This window comes from Oncorhynchus mykiss, chromosome 23, assembly GCF_013265735.2.
Source record: "Oncorhynchus mykiss isolate Arlee chromosome 23, USDA_OmykA_1.1, whole genome shotgun sequence".
Lineage (NCBI taxonomy): Eukaryota > Metazoa > Chordata > Actinopteri > Salmoniformes > Salmonidae > Oncorhynchus > Oncorhynchus mykiss.
The window spans coordinates 23566193-23585965 of NC_048587.1; the positions used below are offsets into that span (position 1 = coordinate 23566193).

General features: G+C 41.9%; 1 protein-coding gene across 1 annotated transcript in view; it reads left to right on the forward strand.

Annotated features, from left to right (window-relative positions):
• The window catches only part of LOC110502464 (protocadherin-15-like), a 278820-nt gene that overhangs the window by 112111 nt on the left and 146936 nt on the right, over positions 1–19773 (forward strand). Inside the window, exon 18 of the mRNA XM_021580491.2 lies at positions 2373–2466. Within this exon, the coding sequence (XP_021436166.2) occupies positions 2373–2466 (94 nt within the window). The remainder of the gene's footprint in view (positions 1–2372; positions 2467–19773) is intronic.

Below are 19773 nucleotides of genomic sequence, written 5' to 3' on the forward strand. Positions count from 1 at the left end.
TAATCCATCTTCATGAGGCGCATGCACTTCATCCAGACAAAAACTTTAAAATTGCCGTTACTGTCCTTTAGAAACATGTCAAACGATGTATGGAATCAATCTTTAGGATGTCTTTAACATAAAACATCAATAATGTTCCAACTGGAGAATTCCTTTGTCCTCAGAAAAGCACTGGAATGAGAGGTAACTCTGTTGGGAGCGCGCGTCATGAGACCAAAGCACTCTGCCAGACCACTGGCTCAAAGAGGTCTCATGAGTCCCTCCTTTATAGTAGAATCCTCATTCAAGTTTCTAAAGACAGTTGACATCTAGTAGAAGCTGTAGAAAGTGCAACTTTATCCATATCTCAATGTGTATTCTGTAGGCCAAGCTTTGAAAAACTACAAACTTCAGATGTCCCACTTCCTGGTTGGATTTTTCTCAGGTTTTTCACCTGCCATATGAGTTCTATTATACTCACAGACATCATTCAAACAGTTTTAGAAACTTGTCTATCTTTTCTATGTTTTCTATCTCATACTAATAATAATATGCATATATTAGCATCTGGGACAGAGTAGGAGGCAGTTCACTCTGGGCACGCTATTCATCCAAAAGTGAAAATGCTGCCCCCTAACCCAAGGAAGGTTAACTGAGAAAACATTTTTTTCAATTCAAGAGAATGAAACATTTAATTAGGCAACCAATTCAGGAGTGGGTTGTAATAAATGATCAGACTCACAACCAGTCCAATAATGTCAATGAACAGTAACACATACCAGTCCAATAATGTCAATGAACAGAAACACATACCAGTCCAATAATGTCAATGAACAGTAACACACACCAGTCCAATAATGTCAATGAACAGTAACACATACCAGTCCAATAATGTCAATGAACAGTAACACATACCAGTCCAATAATGTCAATGAACAGTAACACATACCAGTATTTAAAATAGAAAAAACAACAATTATTAGGAATTATTAATCATCAATTATCATGTCAATAGTTTCACAACCGTGAGAAGTTATTTTTAAATGTGTACACTTTAACCAATTCAATAAAATGTACAATGAACAATAATAATTAACATAGTGAACAATAACTCATTAACCTGTTGATTTATTGTGGGTGTGGTAGCATGATTCTGATTGCATGACAATCGAGTGCAGGATACTCTCCCATTACGCTGCTCCAGAACTTTGGCAGTGTCATTTCCAGGAAGCGCATACTCAGTCCGCGATCAAATGACAGCTACACCAGCAGAACCTATTTGTTGCTTGGCAACGTGACACTTCCCATCTCCACTTGAAAGGGGTCCCATATTCAGTCGTCTTGTCTCCTGTTCTCCTCCGGGAAGTAGTCGCAAAACTTTCCCTGCAGCTTGACAAGATGCTGTTTAAGGTTTTTCGTCAGTGTATCAATGTGCGCTTTGTTGATTAGATTCTGAATCTCGAAATCAGCATTGGGTAACATGTCAATCCTCCTGTTAGAAATAATAAGAGCGAGTCAGCCAGCTAAAGTGTTTTGATTAAAAAAAGTTTACATTCAAATGGCTCTACTGTGAAGTAGTGACCCGAGACATACACCTAGTTTCCTGAAACAAGTCACATTTCTGCGCAGGAACGTGCACAATTTAGAGGGAACATTGGTCTTAAGTACACCAGCTGATCCACCTCATTGTCCTGAGCAGATTTGTTTTTACTATTGCTGTTAAATCCTGCTTTAATAAATGATGTCCAGTTCAGTTTACTGCTATATCTCTCTCTCTCTCTCTCTCTCTCGCTGTCTCTCTCCTCTTCTCAGCGCTGCCTGCAAACAGTAAACTGCAACAAAACTCTGTAAATTAAGGATTCTGCCTCCTTATGATAGAAATGAGTCACCAAGGACTCTTGTAATTTTAAAGAGGATTTATCTTTTATGTTCCTTTCTGTAAATCCAAAACAGGTTAGGTGTTGGTTTTGTACACTATTGTATTTTTTACCTTTGACATTCCCTTGATAAGTCATATCCAGGTGTTATAGGGATTTGTGTGTGTTTCTCAGTGTAGAGTCTAGACTGTAAAGAGACAGTTTTAGAACCCACACCCATCCATTTACACATGTTCACTCCCCTTCGCTGACGTGAAAGTATTAGATAAGTCCCTGCAATATGATGGAACGCTTAGCTCACTAGAGGGACTTGTGGACTTATACCATAATGTAGCTTATCCAGCCATCGCAGAGTCACTGGGGAGGGAACTAATGAGGACTGTGACAGGAAAGTGAGTTATCCGATTAGAATCCCCAAATTCTGTCTGGATGGAGATTAAGTCCTGATGGATGTAATACAGTATGAATTTAGCTGTTTACTAATGCTGCTGTGTGTTGTTGTCTCTCCCTCTACAGGATAGGCCTCCTGCTTCTGGGAAAGCCTCTGGACAGGGAGACCACTGACCAGTATCGTCTCATTGTCACTGCCTCTGATGGCAACCTAGGAGGGGTGAGACACTTTATTCAGAGTGGAAATTGATTGATTGATGGATGGATAGTTTTACTGATTGATATCAATGTGTAGGTCTGACTTTCTATGATTCATACAAAGGTCACAGTCAGGATACAGGGGTCGCTTGCACCAGTTGGGCTCCAGTTGGGCTCCGCTGTAAAATGCAATCTAAGCAGGACCTAAAAATGTGACCTGTTGCGCCACATGGGCGTAAGCCCTTCTATGAACTATAAATTCCATGCTTAGTAGGGAGCAGGCATACACTCTTAGGAAAAAAAAAGGTGATGTCTAGAACCTAAAAGGGTACTTTGGCTGTCCCCATAGCAATCTAAATTTTCAAAATCATGTGAGTCTCAAGTTCATATTTCACAACCTCTGCAGGCTTTATAAATTGCATGTGTGTGAGTCAATAGCGATAGCAAATAATCATCTATAAGTCTATGCTAGGTAAAGCTCCGCCTTATCTCAGCTCACTGGTCACAATAACAATACCCACCTGTAGTACACGCTCCACCAGGTATATCTCACCGGTCATCCCCAAAGCCAACACTTCCTTTGGCCGCCTTTCCTTCCAGTTCTCTGCTGCCAGTGACTGGAACGAATTGCAAAAATGAAGCTGGAGACTTACATTTCCCTCACTAAGTTTAAACATCAGCTATATGAGCAGCTAATCGATCGCTGCAGCTGTACATAGTCTGTAAATCTGTAAATAGCTCACCCAATCTACCTACCTCATCCCTATATTGTATTTATTTACTTTGCTGCTCTTTTGCACACCAGTATCACTAGTCACACACCATCATCTGCTCATCATCATCTGCTCATCTATCACTCCAGTGTTAATCTGCTAAATTGTAATTACTTTGCTACTATGGCCTATTTATTGCCTTACCACCTCATGCCATTTACATACACTGTATATATACTTTTTCCCCCCTATTGTGTTATTGACTGTACGCTTGTTTATTCCATGTGTAACTCTGTGTTGTTTCTGTCGCACTGCTTTGCTTTATCTTGGCCAGGTCGCAGTTGTAAATGAGAACTTGTTCTCAACTAGCCTACCTGGTTAAATAAAGTTTAATGAAATAAAAATAAATTGTAAAAATAGACTAGGCCTCCACTTGATTTAGGATACATTAGCAAAATAAATGTTTCTGAGCAATGATAGATGAGTCAGCAAATACTGTAGATGAGCTATCACTTCCACTTATATGCCCAGCCAGAGTAAAAATAAACGTAATAGAGCTAAGCACAGGCTAATCGTGGAGGAAAACAGGGCTCAGTCTGCTTTCCAACCTACACTGTAAGACAAATTCACCTTTCAGCAGGACAATTACCTACAAAACACACTGGAGTTGCTTACCAAGAAGACAGTGAATGTTCCTGAGTGGCCGACTTAAATCTAATTGAAAATCTATGGCAATAACTGAGGATTTTTATAAAGAATAATGAAATTAATGAAGAATTTTGAAAAGAATAATGGGCAAATACATGTGTGGAAAGCTCTAAGAGACTTACCCAGAAAGACTCACAGCTGTAATCGCTGCCAAAGGGGCTTCTACAAAGTATTGACACAGTGCTGGGAATACTTGCATACCAGTCAAACGTTTGGACACAGCTACTCATTCAAGGGGTTTTCTTTATTTTAACTTTTTTCTACATTGTAGAAAAATAGTGAAGACATCAAAACTATGAAATAACAAAAGTGATAAACACATCAAAATATATTTGAGATTCTTCAAAGTAGCCATCCATTGCCTTGATAACAGCTTTGCACACTTGGAATTCTCTCCACCAGCTTCATGAGGTAGTCTCCTGGAATGCATTTCAATTAACAGGTATACCTTGTTGAAAGTTAATGTGGAATTTATTCGTTTGACCCAATCAGTTGTGTTGTGACAAGGTAAGGAGGGTATACAGTAGATAGCCCTATTTGGAAAAAGACCAAGTCCATATTATGGCAAAAACAGCTCAAATTTTTATTTATTTTATTTATTTATTTTACCTTTATTTAACCAGGTAGGCAAGTTGAGAACAAGTTCTCATTTACAATTGTTTACAAGTTCTCATTTACAATAAATAAGAAAAGAGAAATGATAGTCCATCTTGCTTTAAGACATGAAGGTCAGTAAATCCGTAAAATGTCAGGAACTTTGAAAGTGCAGTCAAAAAAAACATCAAGCGCTATGTTGAAACTGTCTCTCATGAGGACCGCCACAGGACAGGAAGACCCAGAGTTACCTCTGCTGCAGAGGATAAGTTACCAGCCTGAGAAAGTGCAGCCCAAATAGATACTTCACAGACTTCAAGTTACAGACACATCTCAACATCAACTGTTCAGTGGAGACGTGAATCAGACCTTTATGGTTGAATTGCTGCAAAGAAACCACTACTAAAGGACACCAATAATAATAAGAGACTTACTTGGGTCAAGAAACACGAATAATGGACATTAGACCGGTGGAAATCTGTCCTTTGGTCTGATGAGTCCAAATTTGAGATTTTTGGTTCAGACCGCCATGTCTTTGTGAGACACAGAGTAGTTGAACAGATTATCTCCGCATGTGCGGTGCATGAAATGTGGAGGCGGAGGTATGATGGTGTGGGGGTGCTTTGCTGGTGACACTGCCTGTGATTTATTTAGAATTCTAACCAGCATGGCTACCACAGCATTCTGCAGCGATACGCCATCCCATCTGGTTTGCACTTACTGGGACTATCATTTTGTTTTTCAACAGAACAATGACTCAACACACCTCCAGGCTGTGTAAGGGCAATTTGACAAATAATGAGAGTGATGGAGCCCTGCATCAGATGACCTGGCCTCCACAATCACCCGACCTCAACACAATTGAGATTGTTTGTGATTGAGTCAGACTGCAGAGTGAAGGAAAAGCAGCCAACTAGTGCTCAGCATATGTGGGAACACCTTCAAGACTGTTGGACAAGCATTTCAGGTGAAGCTGGTTGAGAGAATGCCAAGAGTGTACAAAGGTGTCATCAAGGCAAATGGGAGACAAAGGACTGTGAGACATAGGTTTTATCCTAGACACATGAAAAGTGGGATGAATACGGAGGGTACGGGGCAACAGAAGACGAACTGTAGAGGGGATAATGTTCTTTGCGGTACTCCAACCGGAGGTGCAGGTTACAGTATCCTGGCTTCCCCCCTCTCAGCACTCACCTCTCCCAAGGTTTCCTTCATGGGGTCGCCAGCAGCTGACCAGGCGTTCTCAGACCTTTTAAATGTCGATTCACCTCAGCCCCCATCTTAGTCCATCTTGACCCGTTCCGTCAGTTTGTGGTGGAGGTCGACACCTCAGATGTCGAAGTGGGGGCCGTCCTGTCCCAGCGTTCTTCCCAGGACCAAAAGCTCCACTCCTGTACTATCCTCTCCCATCGTCTTACCCCTGCTGAGATGTGGGAAATCGAGAACTCCTCACCGTCAAATGGTGTTGGAGGAGTGGAGGCACTGGTTGGAAGGGGCAGAACACCCATTCTTAGTGTGGACTGGCCATTAGAACCTGGAATATCTCCGCACCGCCAAGCGCCTCAACTCTAGGCAGGCTCGTTGGGCCCTGTAGTTCACCCGGTTCAATATCACTCTCTCCTACCACCCGGGGTCCAAGAACATAAAGCAGTACACACTCTTACAGTTGTATTGCCCTGCTGCTACTCTGTCTGACCCCGAGACCATCCTCCCTACCTCCTGTCTAGTGGCTGCAGTCATGTGGGGTATTGAGAGCATGGTCCGTAAGGCTAACCGGATGTTTGTCCCGGACTCTGCCTGTTCCCCAGTCCTGGAATAGACACATTCCTCCAAACTGACCTGTCATCCAGGCTCCAGTCGGACCCTAATGAATAAAGGGTCTGAAGACTTATGTAAATGTGATATTTCTGTTTTTTTGTTGTTTTTTTACATTTGCAAACATTTCTAAAAACCTGTTTTTACTTTGTCATTATCCAGGCTGAAATGTAAGTCAAGGGGTCTGAATACGTTCTTAATGCACTGAAAATGATTTAGTATATCTAAAGACAAGATTAAATCAAAAATGGGTGGCAATATAAGCCTTTCACTTGTAAATTATATATTGTCACTTGTGAATGATGCCCAGCGAATCATAGTTGCACACGTCATGTTGCCTAGCCCATAGACCTATATGTTTTAAAACCAGTTGAGTCTATGGGGGCGCTATTTCATTATTGGATAAAAAAACGTGCCTGTTTTAAGCGCAATATTTTGTCACGAAAAGATGCTCGACTATGCATATAATTCACAGCTTTGGAAAGAAAACAGTCTGGCGTTTCCAAAACTGCAAAGATATTATCTGTGAGTGCCACAGAACTCATGCTACAGGTGAAACCAAGATGAAACTTCAAAAAGGAAATGAGCAGAATTTCTGAGGCTCTGTTTTCCATTGTCTCCTTATATGGCTGTGAATGCACCAGGAACGAGCCTGTCCTTTCTGTCGTTTCTTCAAGATGTCTGCAGCATTGTGACGTATTTGTAGGCATATCTTTGGAAGATTGGCCATAAGAGACTACATTTACCAGGGGTCCGCCCGGTGTCGTTTGTCTAAATTGTGTCTAAATTGGTGCGTAATCTTCAGCTGCGGGCATTTTCTCCTGGGATTCAGAACAGAAAGCACACTTCCACGAACGATATATCATCGAAGATATATGTAATAAAAACACCTTGAGGATTGGTTCTAAACAATGTTTGCCATGTTTCAGTCGATATTATGGAGTTAATTTGGAAAAAAGTTTGGCGTTTTGATGACTGGATTTTCGTTTTTTTTTGGTAGCCAAACGTGACGCACCAAACGGAGCAATTTCTCCTAAACAAATAATCTTTCAGGAAAAACTGAACATTTGCTATCTAACAGAGTCTCCTCATTGAAAACATCTGAAGTTCTTCAAAGGTAAATGATTTTATTTGAATGGTTTTCTGGTTTTTGTGAAAATGTTGCCTGCTGAATGCTAATGCTAACGCTAAATGCTACGCTAGCTAGCTACTGTTACACAAATGATTGTTTTCCTATGGTTGAGAAGCATATTTTGACAATCTGAGATGACAGTGTTGTTAACAAAAGGCTAAGCTTGAGAGCTAGCATATTTATTTCATTTCATTTGCGATTTTCATGAATAGTTTACGTTGCGTTATGGTAATGAGCTTGAGGCTGTATTCACGATCCCGGATCCGGGATGGCTAAGTGCTATAGGTTAATAAGTGGCCAAATAACTTCTTAAAATGAATCACATTAATCCGCTGTACAAGGGGTGTAGAGCCTAACTAGAATACATAAGCTGTACGTGAGTTTCAAGTTTAGGGAAGATAATTTTCACCATAAAAATTCACCTTTATATTAACCGGCATCACAAGCATTACAAGCATAATCACATTTGCGGTCACTTTTGAAAATGGTGTTTTCCAGGTAATGAAACATTTGCACTTATAGCCCACTGCCATGTGTGCATTGCTGCACTTATAATGTGAAGAAATAGTCTAATAGTTTATCAACATTTTAAGCTATACGTTCTGATCTGTTGCGTCAGCCACATTGCGTAAAAACATGTTTTTTTATGCTAGTGGTTGTATTAATTTGAGATCTATCGCATCCCACAACCATCCCAGACTATGTTTTGAATATTTATTTCTCACAGAATAGAATAGGTGGACTTTTGTACTATGGAGGACAGTAGATTGACATAGGCTAGTGTTTTTGCTGTTCTTTAGGCCTTCTCATCTTGTTAGCTGACGAAAAGTAAATGTGGACAGTTCTTCCAATATCTTCAATATGCACCTCGGATTGGATAAGGAAGTGTGCAGTAGTGTCCCCAATGTGTCTGTCTTCACTTGTGGCCAGTGATAAAGACCTGATCACGTGATGGAGAGCCATGTGAGTGAGAGGTGCTTCAGAGCGTGCAGCACTCAGGGAGAAGAGCACAACGCAGCAGTCTGTGCCAAGGGCACAACTGCCACTGGCCGCAAAAGGCATTACAGCCATACAAAGGTGATGCCACCGGGAAATTCGAGACATTATCAAGTGCTTGTCAAATTGTGAATGAGAGTCTGATGGAGTGTGTACAGCCTGCGCAAAAAAAAACAAAGCAGAGCTCAATTTACTCTTTCAATTTACTTTTTTCAAATCATCATTAGAGTCGCATCATGCAGCCTTACAATGTACTTAAAATCAAAACATATAGCCAAACGTTTGTAGAACAACTAAAGTTACATTAATAATTTAATCTATTAAAACCTGTTAAGTCTACCCTCTCCTTTTTCGAACATTCTGTTAAAAATCGCGCAACATTTCAGTGTCCTGCTACTCATGCCAGGAATATAGTATATGCATATGATTAGTATGTGTGGATAGAAAACACGCTGAAGTTTCTAAAACTGGTTAAATCACGGCTGTGACTATAACAGAGCGTGTGTTTCATCGAAAAGCGCAAGAAAAACTGGTCACTGAAAACTGAAAAATATATCCATGTGCCACATGCATGTATTGTTTAAGGGGCACCAAAATTAATAGGGCCAAGGCTGCAATTCCTACAGCTTCCACACGATGTAGCCAAAAACGTCATTTTCATTGACAAAAATCCTTTGTGTCATGACAAATAGATCCTTCATTCCATTCAGCCTACAGCAATCGATTTTGGAAGAGAGAAAAATTGACATTGTTTTCTTGAGTAGCTGCTATTGAATACAGATCGCCCAGTGATCAATTTGATCGCTTATTAACGTTTACACATACCTAAAGTTGGGTTACAAAAGTAGGTTGAAGTGTTTTGTCAAAGAATATAGGCAACTTATATAATTTTAAAAAATGACGTTGCGTGTTGGAAGAGAGCTTTTTTCTTGAACCAGACAGGCTATACAAATGGATATTTTGGGCATACATGGACGGATTTAATCGGGAAAAAGACCCAATTGTGATGTTTATGGAACATATAGGAGTGCCAACAAAGAATATCATCAAAGGTAATGAATGTTTTATATTTTATTTCTGCATTTTTGTGTAGCGCCGGCTACGCTAATTCTTTTGTTTACGTCCCCTTCAGGTATATTGGGGTGTTGCATGCTATCAGATAATAGCTTCTCATGCTTTCGCCGAAAAGCATTTTAAAAATCTGACTTGTTGGCTAGATTCACAACGAGTGTAGCTTTAATTCAATACCCTGTATGTGTGTTTTAATGAACGTTTGAGTTTTAACGAGTACATTTAGCATTTAGCGTAGTGTATTTGCATTTCCAGGTGCCTACTTGAGACGTCTGCGTCTCAAGTAGGATCAACAGGTTTTAAGAATCTTGACCAGAACCAAAACATTTAATCATATTACTCCAATGCTAGCCTCTCTACACTGGTTCCCTGTTAGGCTAGGGCTGATTTCAAGATTTTACTGCTAACCTATAAAGCATTACATGGATTTGCTCCTACCTATCCCTCCGATTTGGTCCTGCCGTACATACCTACACATACTCTACGTTCCCAAGACACAGGCCTCCTTAGTGTCCTGAGAATTTCTAAGCAAACAGTTGGAGGCAGGGCTTTCTCCTATAGAGCTCAATTAGTATGTATTGGTTGGCCTATCCATGTGAGAGACACAAACTTGGTCTCGACCTTTACATCTTTACTGACAACTCATCTCTTCAATAGGTCCTATGATTGAGTGTAGTCTGGCCTAGGGGACCGAAGGTGAACGGCAAGGCACTGGAGTGATGAACTGCCCTGCTGTCTCTGCCTGGCCAGCTCCTCTCTCTCCACTGGGATTCTCTGCCTCTGACCCTATTACGGTGTCACTGGCTTACTAGTGCTCTTCCATGACGTCCCTAGGAGGGGTGCGTCACGTCATTCCAGGCTTTTTTCGCTACACTCGACTGAGTCACTGCTGTGATCTTCCTGTCCGGTTTTGCACCCCCTCGGGCTCGTCTGGTGGAGGAGATCTTGTATGCTGTGCTCAGCCTTGTCTCAGGGTAGTTAGTTGGTGGTATGTTGATATCCCTCTAGTGGTGTGGGGGTTGTGCTTTGGCAAAGTGGGTGGGGTTATATCCTGCCTGGTTGACCCTGTCCGGTGGAATCGTCAGACCCCCGAACCTGGCCTTAAGTGTCTATAATTTAACACTCCATGTGCCGGGGGGCTAGGTTCAGTCTGTCGTATGTGGTGAAATTCTCCTGCCTTACCTGGTGTCCTGTGTGAACTTAAGTATGCTCCCTCTAATTCTGTCTCTCTTTCCCCTCCCGGAGAACCTGAACCCTAGGACCATGCCTCAGGATGATTCCTGGCTGATGATTCCTGGCTGTCACCATCCCCAATCCACCTTGTTGTGCTGCTGCTCCAGTTTCAACTGTTCTGCCTGCGGCTATGGAACCCTGACCTGTTCACCGAAAGTGAAACCTTGTCCCAGACCTGCTGTTTTTGACCCTCTCTCTCCCTCTCCCTCTCTCTCTCCCCCTCTCTCTCCCTCTCTACCGCACCTGCTGTCTCGACCTCTGAATGCTCGGCTATAAAAAGCCAACTGACATTTACTCCTGAAGTGCTTACCTGTTGCACCCTCTACAACCACTATGATTATTATTTACCCTGCTGGTCATCTATGAACGTTTGAACATCTTGAAGAATGCCTTAATGGCAGTGTACAAAGAGGACTGGCCACCCTACAGAGCCTGGTTCTTCTCTCGGTTTATTCCTAGGTTCCTGCCTTTCTAGGGAGTTTTTCCTAGCCACCGTGCTTCGACATCTGCATTGCTTGCTGTTTGGGGTTTTAGGCTGGGTATCTGTATAAGCACTTTGTGACATCTGCGGATGTCAAAAGGGCTTTATAAATATGTTTGATTGATTGACTGATTGATTGATGTACTTTTATGCCAACAAAAATAAGGGGTTAAATATGTGTGCAAAACAACACAAATATTTCCTGAGCTTTTTAAACCTCCTACATATAGAATAGACACTTCAAACTTTTTTTTTACCGTCTTCTTTTTGCCATTTATGAATATTTTATTCAATGCAATTCTATGGGCTATAGTAGTAAAGGCCAAATTCAATATTTTATAAAATATTTGTTTTATATTTTTTTAATACCTAAAGATGTTCTACAATTCCAACTCAAATAGCTAAATGATCCATTGCATGACCATCTTAAAACCATTCAAATAAGTTACAGTGCCTTCAAAAAGTATTCACACCCCTTGACTTTTTCCAACTTTCTGTTGTTACAAAGTGGGATTAAAATGGATTCAATTTACATTTTTTGAAAACGTTCTACACTAAATACTTGATAATGTCAAAGTGGAAGAAAAATTGTAACATTTGTAAGAATAAATATGAAAAATGAAACACAAATATATCCTGATTACATAAGTATTCAACCCTTTGAGTCAATACATGTTAGAATCACAGCAATTACAGTTGTCTGCGTACATTTCTGGGTAAATCTATAAAAGCTTTCCACACCTGGATTGTGCAAAATTTTCACATATTCTTTTCAAAATTCTTCAAGCTCTGTCAAATGGTTGTTGATCATTGCTAGACAACCAGTTTCAGGTCTTGCCATAGATTTTCACACTGATTTAAGTCAAAACTGTAACTCGGCCACTCAGGAACATTCACTGTCTTATGGGTAAGCAACTCCAGTGTAGATTTGACATTGGGATTTAGGTTATTATGCTGCTGAAAGGGGAATCTTCCAGTGTCTGGTGGAAATCAGACTGAATCAGGTTTTCTTCTAGGATTTTGCCTGAGCTGAGCTCCATTCCATTTCTTTTTTACCCTGAAAAACATTTACAAGTATACCCATTACATGATGCAGCCACTACGATGCATGCAAGTCTGGAAAGTGGTACTTAGTAATGGGTTGTATTGGATTTGCCCCAAACATAACTCGTTTGTACTTAGGAATAACAATGCATTTGACATATTTTTTTGCAGTATTACTTTAGTGCCTTTTTGCAAACAGGACGCATGTTTTGGAATATTTTGTATTATTTACAGGCTTCCTTCTTTTCACTCTGTCCATTAGGTTAATATTGTGGATTAACTGCAATGTTGTTGATCCCCATCCTCAGTTATTTCCTATCACGGCCATTAAACTGTTTTTGTAACTGTTTTAAAGTTACCATTGGTCTCATGGTGAAATCCCTGAGTGGTTTCCTCCCTCTCCAGTAACTGAGTTAGGAAGGACGCCTGTATATTTCTATTGACCGGGTGTATTGATACACCATCCAACTTCACCATGCTCAAAGGGATATTAAATGTCTGCGTTTTATTTTTACCCATCTACCAATAGGTGCCCTTCTTTGCAAGGCATTGGAAAACCTCCCTGGTCTTTGTGGTTGAATATGTGTTTGAAATTCACTGCTCAGCTGAGGGACATTACAGATGTGTTGGGTTTAGAGATCAGGTAGTCATTCAAAAATCATGTTAAAAAGTAGCACAGAGTTCATCCATGCAACTTTTTTTAAATGTTTATATTTTTTTACCAGCTTTTTCAATATTATCCCATCTCTGCAACGGGCTCGGCAGGCAAAGGCTGAGTCCTCCAAAACATGACCCGCCTAACCGCGCTTCTTAACACCTGCCCGCTTAACCCGGAAGCCAGCCGCACCAATGTGAAAAAACTGATCAACTGATGGCCGAGGTCAGCCTGCATGTATGCAACAAGGCACTCAAGTAATACTGCAAAAAAAAACACGGCAAAGGAATATACTTTTTGGACTTAATCCAACACAACACATCACTGAATAACTGCATCGCTATTTTCAAGCATGGTGGTGGCTGCATCATACTATGGGTATGCTTGACATCGGCAAAGACTGGGGAATTTCTCAGGATAAAAATAAATGGGATTTAGCTAAGCACAGGCAAAATCCTAGAGGAAAACCTGCTTTAGTCTGATACACTGAGAGAGGAATTCACCTTTCTGCAGTAAAATAACATAAAGCCAAATCCTGTGTAGCCAAGTTACAGTGTTGACTTAAATCTGCTTAAAAAATAGAGGTGAGGAGGAGGATTATTTAAAATACTGTTTGAAGAGGTAGGGTTCAGATGTTTTCGGGAGATGGGCAGGGACTCTGCTGTCCTAGCTGGTTCGACTATTGGGGTGTCAGGACAGAGGAGAGCTTGGACTGGGCTGAGTGGGGTGGGAGGGCCACCCGTAGGGGTGGGAGGGCCAAGAGAACTGAGGAGGCAGAACGGAGTGCTCGGGTTGTGGTGAAGGGTTTGAGCATAGCCTGAATTTAGTGAGGGGCAGTTCCTCTTGCTGTTCCGTAGATAAGTACCATGTTGTAGTGGATGCGAGCTTCGACTTGAAGACAGTGGAGTGTGCAGCGAAGCAGGTGGCTTTAGCATTCTGGATAAGTTGCAAGGGTTTGATGTAACAAGCGGGGAGCCAGCCAACAGCGAGTTGCAGTAATCCAGACTGGAGAGGGAAAGTGCCTGGATTAGGATCTGCGCCACTTCCTGTGTGAGGTAGGGTCGTACTCTACGGATGTTGTAGAGCATAAATCTGCAGGAGCGGGTCACTGCTTTGATGTTTGCAAAGAACGACAGGGTGTTGTCCAGGGTCAGTTCTGTCTCGTGGAGCTTGAAGTGGTGGGCCGACGTCCAAGTCGACATATCTGCCAGGCACTCAGAGCCACCTGCGTGTCAGAACGGGGGAAGGAGAAAGTAGTTGAGCGTCATTCGCATAGACATGATAGGAGAGATCATGCAGGGATATTACGGAGCCGAGTGACTTAGTGTATAAAGAGAAGAGATGGCCTAGAACCGAGCCCTGGGGGACACCAGTAGTGAGAGTACATGGTGCAGACACAGATCCTCTCCACGTCACCTGGTAGGAGCGGCCTGCCTGGTGGGATGCAATCCAAGAGTGTGCATAGCCTGAGATGCCCAGCCCTGGGAGGGTGGAGAGGAGGATCGGATGGTTCAGGGTGTCAAAGGCAGCAGATAGATCAAGGAGGAAGAGAACAGAGGATAGAGAGTCAGCTTTGGCAGTGTGGAGAGACTCTGTGACACAGAGAATAGCAGTCTCGGTTGAGTGACCCTTCATGAAGCCTGTTTTTGTGAGAAGACTGATTTTCGGGATGTCTCATGGTCTGACAAACACCGCTCTAGCTCTACCACCTTTCACCGCAGATATATATACCAAAGTGTGGGAACACGACTTCAAATAAATGGATTTGGCTAATTCAACCACACCGTTGCTGACAGGTGTATAAAGTTGAGCATACAACCAGCCATGTAATCTCCATAGACAAACATTGGCAGTATAATGGCCTTACTGAAGAGCTCAGTGACTTTCAATGTGGCACCGTCATAGGATGCCACCTTTCCAACAAGCCAGTTTGTCTAATTTCTTCCATGCTAGATTTGCCCCGGTCAACTGTTGTTGCTTTTATTGTGAAGTGGAAACATCTAGGAGCAACAACGGCTTAGCTTTCGAAGTGGTAGGCCACACAAGGTCACAGAAGTGGACCTCCGAGGGTTGAAGTACGTAGTGTGTAAAAATCATCTGTTCTCGGTTGCAACACTCACGGCCGAGGTCCAAACTGCCTCTGGAAGCAACATCAGCACAAGAACTGTTCGTCAGGAGCTTAATAAAATGGGTTTCCATGGCCGAGTAGCCATACACATTCCTGAAATCTGGACTCTGTAGCAGTGGAAATGTGTTGTCTGGAGGGATGAATCACGCTTCACCATCTGGCAGTCCGACGGACAAATCTGAGTTTGGCGGATGGCATGAGAGCGCCACCTGTCCCAATTCATAGTGGCAACTGTAAAGTTTGGAGGAGGAATAATGGTCTGGGGCTTTTTCGTGGTTTGGGCTAGGCCCCTTAGTTCCAGTAAAAGGAAAGCTTAACGCTACAGCATACAATTACATTCTAGATGATTCTGTGCTTCCAACGTTGTGGCAACAGTTTGGGGAAGCCCCTGTCCTGTTTCAGCATGACAATGCCCCCTTGGAAAAAGCGAGGTCCATACAGAAATGGTTTGTTGAGATCAGTGTGGAAGAACTTGACTGGCCTTTACAGAGCCCTGACCTCAACCCCATTGAATACTTTTGGGATGAATTTGAACGCTGACTACGAACCAGGCCTAATCGCCCTTCATCAGTGCCTGACCTCACTAATCCTCTTGTGACTAAATGGAAGCAAGTCCCCGCAGAAATGTTCCAACATCTAGTGGATAGACTTCACATAAGAGTGGAGGATGTTATAGCAGCAAAAGGGGGACCAACTCCATATTAATGCCCATGGTTTTGGAATAAGATGTTCGATGAGCAGGTGTCCAAATACTTTTGGTCATGTAGTTTTTCTCTAGCTTAAACTGACAGATTTTGATGGTGATTTTTGTTATCGATTGACGCACAGGTGTGTTAATCGACTCTCAGGATTTCAACTTAAAAAAAACAGAGGTTGTCTTGATAAGCACTCACACCATCATGAACAACATCAGCAGCTGCAGGCCTCAATATTGATGGTGTCAAGGTCCTCCCCTTTTTTGAGGTTCACAACCTGGGTGTGATACAGTAAGTGACAGTCAGCTCTCGTTTGAGGCACACTTCAAGAGTATGACCAAAGTCAATTTTTTCCATCTACGGAACATTGCCAGGTTACGACCTATGCCAACAAAACCTGTGGCTAAGTGACTCATCTACACCTTTATTTCACCTTGTCTGAAATATTGTATTGCCCGTTTTGTTTGCGCATCTGCCAAGTCCCTAAATAGGCTATAGTATGTCCAGAACTGCGCTGCACGTGTCCTCACCCCCTTTCAGCAGCCCTGCATCAGACTAAAAACTATGGGTGACAGGGCATTCAGTTGCATGACTCTGCAGCTGTGGAACACACTTGCAGACACTGTAAGGGCTCCAGAGTCTCTGTCCTCCTTTAAGGCACAGCTCAAGAATGTTCTGCCCAATCATTGGTAAAATATCTGATTGGTCAGAAGACGAATTATTGGCAGAATTGGGCTGCCCGTGTCTACGCAGCCTTTGTCTTTCAAAAAATAAATACAGAAATCAAATTTATGAAGCCCTTTTGACATCAGCAGATGTCACAAAGTGCTATGCAGAAACCCATCCTAAAACCCCAAACAGCAAGCAATGCAGATAAAGAAGCACGGCGGGCAGGAAAAACTCTCTAGAAAGGCAGGAATCTAGGAAGAAACAAAGAGAGGAATGAGGCTCTGAGGGGTGGCCAGTCCTCCTCTGACTGTGCAGGGTGGAGATTATAAGAGTACATGGCCATTAAGGCCAGATTGTTCTTCAAGATGTTCAAACATTCATAGATGACCAGCAGGGTCAAATAATAGTTTCAGTGGTTGTAGAGGGTGCAACACGCAACACGTCAGTCCCTCAGGAGTTAATGTCAGTTGGCTTTTCATAACCGAGCATTCAGAGGTTGAGAGAATAAATCAAAATCAGTAGGTCCGGGACAAGGTAGCACGTCCGGTGAACAGGTCAGGGTTCCATAGCCAGAGGCAGAACAGTTGAAACTGGAGAAGCAGCACAACCAGGTGGACTCGGGACAGCCAAGAGTCATCAGGCCAGGTAGTCCTGACCTTATGAAATGATGAGTCTTCAGTAAAGACTTAAAGGTCGAGTCATTTTCAAGGAAAACCTTGAAATCTGCCCTACCCTTAACAGGAAGTGAAGCCATTGTAGAGAAGCTAGCACTGGAGTAATATGATCACATTTTTGGTTCTAGTCAAGATTCTAGCAGCCGTGTATAGCACTAAAGGTAGTTTATTTAGTGCTTTATCTGGGTAGCCGGAGAGTAGAGCATTGCAGTAGTCTAATCTAGAAGTGAAAAAAGCATGGATTCGTTTTTCTGCATAATTTTTTTGACAAAAAGTTTCAGATTTTTGCAATGTTGCTAAGATGGAAAACGCTGTCCTTCAAATAGTCTTGATATGTTCGTCAAAAGAGAGATCAGGGTCCAGAGTAACGCCAAGGTCCTTCACAGTTTTATTTGAGACGACTGTACAACCATCAAGATTAATTCTCAGATCCAACAGCAGATCTCTTTGTTTCGTGTGACCTAGAACAAGCATGTCTGTTTTGTCCGGGTTTAAAAGTAAAAGATTTGCCGCCATCCACTTCCTTCCATCTGAAACACAGCCTTCCATGGTAGGCAATATTCTAAATTGGTAGGCACAGGAAGTAGCAACGATTATTGAAATTATTCAATTACACCCAGGATACAACATGTTTGTGAGCAACCCGGTTTTGAGACTGTCTAGCAATGTGTATGTGTGTCTGTGTGTAGTAGACAATTGAAAAGGCCATTAGTATAGAAATAGTGGTTGCATGTAAAAGCCATCATTTGTGTGTTTTCTATGATGTATGATGTCAGAGGAATACAGAGTGAGAAGGTGAGGCTGTAAAATGGACAGAGAGAAGGTCAAAGTGGGAGTGGCAGACAAATAAAGAGAGAGATAGAGAGAGGGATGCCCTGACCTCTCAGAAAAAGGTGACCAGTCCTAATGTTCAATTAAGGATTGTAGGGACTCTGAACTCCAATCCTCACCCTCTCCAGGGGCCCATAACCTCATAGAGGTGTGTGTGTGTGTGTGTGTGTGTGTGTGTGTGTGTGTGTGTGTGTGTGTGTGTGTGTGTGTGTGTGTGTGTGTGTGTGTGTGTGTGTGTGTGTGTGTGTGTGTGTGTGTGTGTGTGTGTGTGTGTGTGTGTGTGTGTGCGCGCGTGTGTGTGTGTGTGTATCAGTGGTGTAAAGTACTTAAGTAAAAATACTTTAAAGTACTACTATTTGGGGGTATCTGTACTTTACTTTACTATTTATGTTTTTGCATTGCATTTTACATTCCGACAGAAAATAATGTACTCTTTACCTTTTTTAATACATTTTCCCTGACGCCCAAAATTGTCCAATTCACAAACTAATCAAGAGATCATCCCTGGTCATCCCGACTGCACCTGATCTGGCAGACTCACTAAACACAATTTTTTTGTTTGTAAATTATGTCTGAGTGTTGGAGTATTCCCCTAGCTATCCGTCAAAAAGAAGAAAAAAAATGGTGCTGGTCTGGTTTGCTTAATATAAGGAATTTGAAATTATTTTTACCTTTGATTTTGATACTTAAGTATTCTTAAAAACACATACTTTTAGACTTTTTCTCAAGTATTATTTTACTGGGTGACTTTTACCTTTACTCAAGTAATTTTCTATTAAGGTATCTTTACTTTTACTCAAGCATGACAATTTGGTACTTTTTCCACCACTGGTGTGTATGTGCATGTATGAGTGTGGACTTGCAAACATGTGAGCCTGTGTGTGTTTATTATGATGGAGTCCCCATGGGAGCAGGACAATTACTATCTGCACCTGCAGCCCATCACGTGTAATAAAGTGAAATAGAGTCGAGGAGGAGATTATGGTGTTCGATATACATAGAGTGGGAGAGATTGTGTGCAATTGACTAGTAAGATAGAGAGAGGGTAGACAAAGAGGGTGCATCAGGAAAGAATGACAGAGCAAGAGCGAGAGAAAGAGAGAGAATGAGATAGATAGAGATGTGATTCGAGGTGTCCAAGGGTTCTGTAATTATAACAGATCTTGTGTAACCATGGGAACGTGACAGGGAGAGTGCAGGCCCACCCTCGTGATTCCCCTACATACACTACACGAGAGAAACACAAGAAGAGGTCTAATGAAGTGATATGAAGTTTTTTATTTTTTTATTTCACCTTTATTTAACCAGCTAGGCAAGTTGAGAACAAGTTCTCATTTACAGTTGCGACCTGGCCAAGATAAAGCAAAGCAGTTCGACACATACAACGACACAGAGTTACACATGGAGTAAAACAAACATACAGTCAATAATACAGTAGAAACAAGTCTATGTACGATGTGAGCAAATGAGGTGAGATAAGGGAGGTAAAGGCAAAAAAAAAGGCCACGGTGGCAAAGTAAATACAATATAGCAAGTAAACCACTGGAATGGTAGATTTGCAGTGGAAGAATGTGCAAAGTAGAAATAAAAATAATAGGGTGCAAAGGAGCAAAATAAATAAATAAAATAAAACAAATACAGTAGGGAAAGAGGTAGTTGTTTGGGCTAAATTATAGGTGTTCTATGTACAGGTGCAGTAATCTGTGAGCTGCTCTGACAGCTGATTCTTAAAGCTAATGAGGGAGACAAGTGTTTCCAGTTTCAGAGATTTTTGTAGTTCGTTCCAGTCATTGGCAGCAGAGAACTGGAAGGAGAGGCGGCCAAAGAAATAATTGGTTTTGGGGGTGATTAGAGAGATATACCTGCTGGAGCACGTGCAACAGGTGGGTG